This window comes from Ochotona curzoniae, unplaced genomic scaffold (genome assembly GCF_017591425.1).
Source record: "Ochotona curzoniae isolate NIBS_2020 unplaced genomic scaffold, NIBS_Ocur_1.0 scaffold_4506, whole genome shotgun sequence".
Classification (NCBI taxonomy): Eukaryota; Metazoa; Chordata; class Mammalia; order Lagomorpha; family Ochotonidae; genus Ochotona; species Ochotona curzoniae.
In genome coordinates this window covers 76,314,428-76,320,427 of record NW_024467119.1, presented here as the reverse complement: position 1 = coordinate 76,320,427, position 6,000 = coordinate 76,314,428, and the positions used below count along the sequence as shown (strand labels likewise).

General features: G+C 37.0%; 1 protein-coding gene and 1 non-coding gene across 2 annotated transcripts in view; one reads left to right on the top strand and one right to left on the bottom strand.

Annotated features, from left to right (window-relative positions):
- Nucleotides 1-425: 425 nt before the first annotated feature.
- The window catches only part of IQCM (IQ motif containing M), a 300,465-nt gene continuing 294,890 nt past the window's right edge, over nt 426-6,000 (top strand). Inside the window, exons 1-3 of the mRNA XM_040967396.1 lie at nt 426-441; nt 1,311-1,390; nt 4,741-5,002. Coding sequence (XP_040823330.1) covers nt 426-441; nt 1,311-1,390; nt 4,741-5,002 — 358 coding nt within the window. The remainder of the gene's footprint in view (nt 442-1,310; nt 1,391-4,740; nt 5,003-6,000) is intronic.
- LOC121147610 lies at nt 3,664-3,766 on the bottom strand. Its single transcript, XR_005882429.1, has one exon. It is a non-coding gene; the product is annotated as a U6 spliceosomal RNA (small nuclear RNA).

Here is a 6,000-nt window from a genome sequence, read left to right as displayed (position 1 = left end):
TTAGTGTATTTGATTTATCACATACTCGAATGTCAATCAATATGCTTATCTTTGTTAGAATTCAACATTTTCGAACTGTGGCTATACCAGTAGGTGGATGTCTAGTATTATCTCATGTGGCTTTTATTTGCGTGAAGTAGAGTTTTAGTATGTTAAAGTCTGAGTAGATGAAAAGAAATTGAAAAAAGTCTTGATCGTGAGGACAAATGGATATAGAATTATAGAAACAGCAGGCTTACTGGCCAGAGTTAAAAGCTTATTTTAATAGATAATGTATAAAAATTTACAGAGTCCAAGTTAAGAGAAAGAAAGAAAAAAAAATGTGAAGTGTCAGAATCTGCTAATAATGAAGGACATATATAAGGAAGAAATCTTAGCTAATACTAAATGCTAATGATGAAGAATTCTAGTTAAAAGAAACGAAAATGATGACGAGTTCTGGCAAAAGAATTTAAGAAGTGTACAAAATGGAAACAAAATAATGGTTATAATGTTTGACATCCTTAATATTTATACTTTTTTTTAAAGATTTATTTTTATTATTTTTTCATTGGAAAGGCGGATATACAGAGAGGAGAGGCAGAGAGAAAGATCTTCCGTCCGATGATTCACTCCCCAAGTGAGCCGCAACGGGCCGATACTATGCCAATCCGAAGCCAGGAGCCTCTTCCGGGTCTCCCACGTGGGTGCAGGTTCCCAAAGCTTTGGGCCGTCCTCGACTGCTTTCCCAGGCCACAGGCAGGGAGCTGGATGGGAAGCGGGGCTGCCGGGATTAGAACCGGCGCCCATATGGGATCCCAGGCGTGCAAGGCGAGGACCTTTAACCACTTGCGCCACTGTGCCAGGCCCTATACTTTTATTTCAATGATATTTCTATTTAATAATAGAGATTTTTGGGATTTTTCAGTTTTAATTTTATCAATAAAATTTAAGAAACATAGGTATACTTGACAACTTTTGTGTTAAAATATAGTGTTGAGTCTTGGTATGTAACATTTAAACAGCTTAAAAGAAACCATTATATTTCAGTTTCACAGGTTTCATTAGATTTTTGGGGGATTTAATATTTTAGAATAATACAATGTACTATTAAGGCATTTCCAAATTAATATTTTTAAATAGAGATAAATATAATTAGTGCCATTTTATTACCTTACTTTGCATCACTCACATTGTTTATTTATAAAATTCATTTTGTAATACCCTGCAAGATTCTTAATAACTTTAAAAATTTTAGTTTCATATAGTTTTGTTATTTTAATTGGAAAGGACATTAACTACTTAAAAATGTTTCTCTGCTTTTATTTTAGGGTCTGTGAAAGAGGTCACACAGCAAGATTTGTTTCAAGAGGCAAAAACCCTCATTGCCCAACATGAAAACATAAAGGAGGTAAACGCTCTCTATCTATGAAGTATTATTATTTTTAGAAATTAGCCATTTCATATGCTGCAACTATTATTCCAAAGGACTTGCATAAACTCTAATGTGTGATAATTTCTTAATAGAAGAAAAATTAAATCATCTTAACTTTAAAAATTAACTGCCAATGGCATTTAGACATAAGATTTTTCAGTTGTACAAATTAGTTATACACAGGTTTAGTTTGTACAATTAATACCATCCTAATGTTTTCCTTTTATGACTTATAAATATTTGAAATTATTATCTCGAGTCAGTATCCCTTTAGACATGGGTTAGATGAAGCTAAACTAGAAAATACACTCAGAAATGCTTTTCTTCTTTGCCCTTGGCCTTGCATGCTTGCTTCTGCCTTCTCCCATATCGCTTTGCATTAGCGCTGTTTGTCAGTCTGACAGCTCCTCCAGGGAAGAAACCATCTCGTTAGAATTCTCCATCTCCAGCAACAGGCATTGTGCTTGGCTCAATAAGTCTCTGCTGAATGCCTTAGAACTGGAAGGGGAAAAGAAAGAGTGAGAGGGAAAGGGTGAGAGAACAGACCATGGAGGGCCAGGACGTGGAGAGAAGTCAGTCATTTGGGAGAGGGATAAAGGGGCTATTGGACAGTCAGATAAAGGGGTAGGACCATAGGAGGGTTAACTGTGTCTCTTTGGATCCCATCCCCTTCTGAAAAACTTGAAAAATATTCGTTGTAGAAGTTTATATAAATATTTTTAGTATATTTCAGTGATTCTTGGGTGGAGAGAAGATTGTGATTTTTTTTTAAGAACCTGATATATTTTTTTCTTTTTATTTTACTTTATTTATTTATTTACTTGATAATCTTACTGACTCAGGGTACAAAGGGTGAAGGGATACAGGAAAGTGGGTAATACCATTGTTTTCACACTAATATCATTTTTCCCTTGTATCTGGGGTCAGGGGAGAAATAAAGGGAAAAGACCCATCCAGCCTCCCTCCCATCCCAGGTCCCCAATATGAGGTGCACTCCGAGGATCCTGCTTAAGCAGTTTTGATAGTTCAACAGTTCTGAATTGCAGCCAATCTCACCATTCCAATCACAATGAAATCTATTCAGAATCTACTGGCTGACGTAGTCTCTTCATGGTTGAGGTTCTGATCTCAGCAGTTAAGTTGGAGCCTAGTTCAACCCAACCAACTCTACTATCCAGCCCACACACATACTGGCGGGTGCTGTTCTGTCTAGCCATCCCTGCCCCTGTCCTGGTTTTCATTCTCTCCAGTGGGAGCGGTAACCCAAGAGGGAGGTGATTTTCTTTATGTTTCTTTTGAATGATTACCAACCAACATGGTTGATGTTAATGTAATCAGCATTGTTAACATTGCTTAAGTAACTTATTCCTAACATTTGAAACAATTTTCAGTAGTCATACAGAGTGAAAGCCTGAGTTATTTTGAAGCAACCTGTTTTAATAAGTTTACAATAGTCACAGCCAAATAGTACATTTTAGAGTGTGGCAAAAAGTAATAATAACGTATGAAAGTTTCTTATTTGCATCTTGAAATAGCATAGTTTAAATTGTTCTAAGCCATTGTTTGTTAGGAGGAAGAGCTGTAACTCTAAAGAAGAATTATAAAGACTGTCATTGAGGCATAGTAGGTAAAACTATCACCTGTGATGCAAGATCCCAGGTAGACACTAGTTCATGCTTCACTTCTAATCTTCCTTCTGCTACTAGACGAGGAAAATCAAGGAAGGATGACCTGCTAGCCAGGTGGGAGACCTGGATGAAGCACCTAGCTATTGCCTGGCCCAGTTCTGACCATTGTAGCCATCTGGGGAGGGACCTAGTACATGGAAGATTTCTTTCTGTGTCACATCCTTTTATTTCTGTCTCTTCCTACTTCTTTTTTGCTTGCTTGTTTTTTGTTTTTTAATTCGTTATTAGCATTTTATGATATAGTTCCATAGGCCTTGGGATTTTCCTTACCCCCACCATATTCCCCTATATTATTGCTACAGTATAGTTTCTCATAAACAGCCATATGTCCATCATTGTGGGCATGGACAATGGCAGAGACTCCAGCATCCTATTGTCAAGATGTAGCAAATAATTTCATTGGGAGTCCATCTTTGTCTGGAAGTAGAGATGCATACTGCATTGTATCCTCACATTTGAATATGATAGTCTCCATTATACAGTTACTATACATTCCCTTAAATGAAAAGCCACAGGACAAAATCAACAACAGGAAGAAAAATAGAAATTTACAGAGCCATGAAAAATATGGAACCCTTCACGAATTTGCATGTTATCCTTCCACAGGGGCCATGCTAATCCTCTCTGTATCACTTAAATTTTAATATATATGCTGTCAAAGCAGGTTCTCTTCCTACTTATTTTAACTGGCTTTAAAAACAAAAACAAAAACCAAAAAGAAAAATTATCATTGTGTAGATAAAATTGCCCTTCAAAGACCTAGAGCAATCTTATTTTGTGATTTCTTGTGCTAGACAGAATTAAGAAGCAAATAAATGATTGGAATAACCTGAAATATGTATCCTATTTTTCATATGCATTTTTTGAGAGTTCACTTTCTATATGTTCAATGATTTCCAGCTCAACCAAGAAATACATTTGGAGATGTTAACATTTTGTGAACATTTGAAAGTTATGCAATGATGATTGAAAAGAAACTTTTAAAATTTTATTTGTTTGAAAGGCAGAGTGAGATGGAGAAATGGAGAGAAAAAGAGATAGCACTTCTTTCTTCTGGTTCACACTCCCAAATGGTCAACACAGTCAAGACAGGAGCCAGGCCCAAGCAAGGAACCTGGAACTCTGTCTTGGTCTCCCAGAGGGGTAACTGGGGCCTGTGCATTGCAAAAACCTTCCACTACTTTCCAAGACATGCTACTAGGGAACTGAGGGGAAAACAGCATGCCCTGGACGTGAAGAGCTGCAGTGGTGTAGCATTCTGACACCACAGGCAGGTGCTGAATTTTCTGGGTCATAACCCAGGCCTCTAAAATGGTTAAATTCATGTATGTATACTTGAAACTCTGCTTTTAAATAGACTTTAAAACCTGTATTTAATGTATCATAGTTGAAAAGGAAGTTACCTCTTTATGTTCTACACCGTTTCATAATAAAATACAACCTTGATTCTTGTGAAGACTTATTGGAGTACTTCATGATATAATATCATGTTTAACTGATTATTAGAATGTTCTTTCTAGTGATATCTTACACAGTAATGCATTTTATGAAATGCATTTACTGGAGCTAGAATTTTATTATTAATTTATTATAGAATTGTATACTAAAATTTGGTTTAAAATGTAATTTTATTTACAGAATAAAGCTCATGGAACTTCTATAAATGTTTTCACAAATAAACACCAAAGACCAAAATCTGTCAAATTCATACCTTTGGAGGCTAAAAAGGGGGAAATATTTGATGTTGTTCATGTGCATCAAGCAGCACTCAGAAATATTTGTCCCAAGGAGTCTCCTAAATATGAACAAGTTCAAGAGCCCTCAGAACAAACTTGCTTCAAGAAATTTCAACTTTTTAGTACAAAAGAAAAATATGAGCCTATAGATCTCATTGCAAAAGGTGAGTTTCTTTGGAGGGCAAGAGGTTGTGAGAAGGCAGAGACAAGGAAACAGAACCGATTGGCCCTGCAGTGATTGCTTCTCAGTGGATTCACAGAGTTGCTGACTTCTGGGACCCACCAGGAGTTGAGAAGAAAATATCCAACTAGGTATTAAATTGGCTGGCTGGTGTCTTCAGCTTTCCAGCTGTGCTAGTCCTTCTAATACAAATCCTCGGAGACTTTATTGTGCTACTGCCAACACAATCTTGAGTTTGTACACTGAATTCTCTTGCTGAGCAAAATAGGTAAAGCACGCAACTTGTTTTTGAGTATGTTTTGGGGAGCTATAGAGTTTCGCCCCTTTGGGTTGTTTAATCTGAAAAGACACAGACATTTATACACGTTTATACCTTCTACTCATTGTTTTCTTCCAAATCTCTCCCACAGCCAGCAATAGGCCAGGGCAAAGGTAGGAATCTGAAACCCAGGCTAGGTCTTCCTCATGAGTGGTGGGGACTCAGTTGCTTCAGCCATCTCCTGTTGTCTAGGGTGTACATGGCCAGAAAGCTGGACTTCAAACCCAGGTACTCCTGCATGAGATGCAGTGGCCCAAGTGGTATTTCAATTGTGTGAAAATCCTGCCCTCAGATTTTATCCCCACAAAGGTGTTCTTTGTACCTGGAGTTTGGTAAAGTGAGACTAAAGGTTCATTTAAACAGAGTGATGCATTTCCCTGGCACTGATGACACGAATAAATGGCCTCTTCTGATACATTGGTTGTTACAACTTTTATGGCCTCCTCTTCACATTTTCCTAATGTTATTTCTAAATTTATTAATTTACTGATTTGTCTTTTTAAAACTTAAATAACGAAGAGTGCCTGTTCTCTGCTAGCAGTATGTTAGGAACTTGAAAAGAAAAACAAAAAGAAAAACTAAACTAAAACACTTTGACACTCATGGTGAGAGTAGCACGGGGTGGCATCCTGCCATATGTGTGACTATGCTGTGGTAGAATA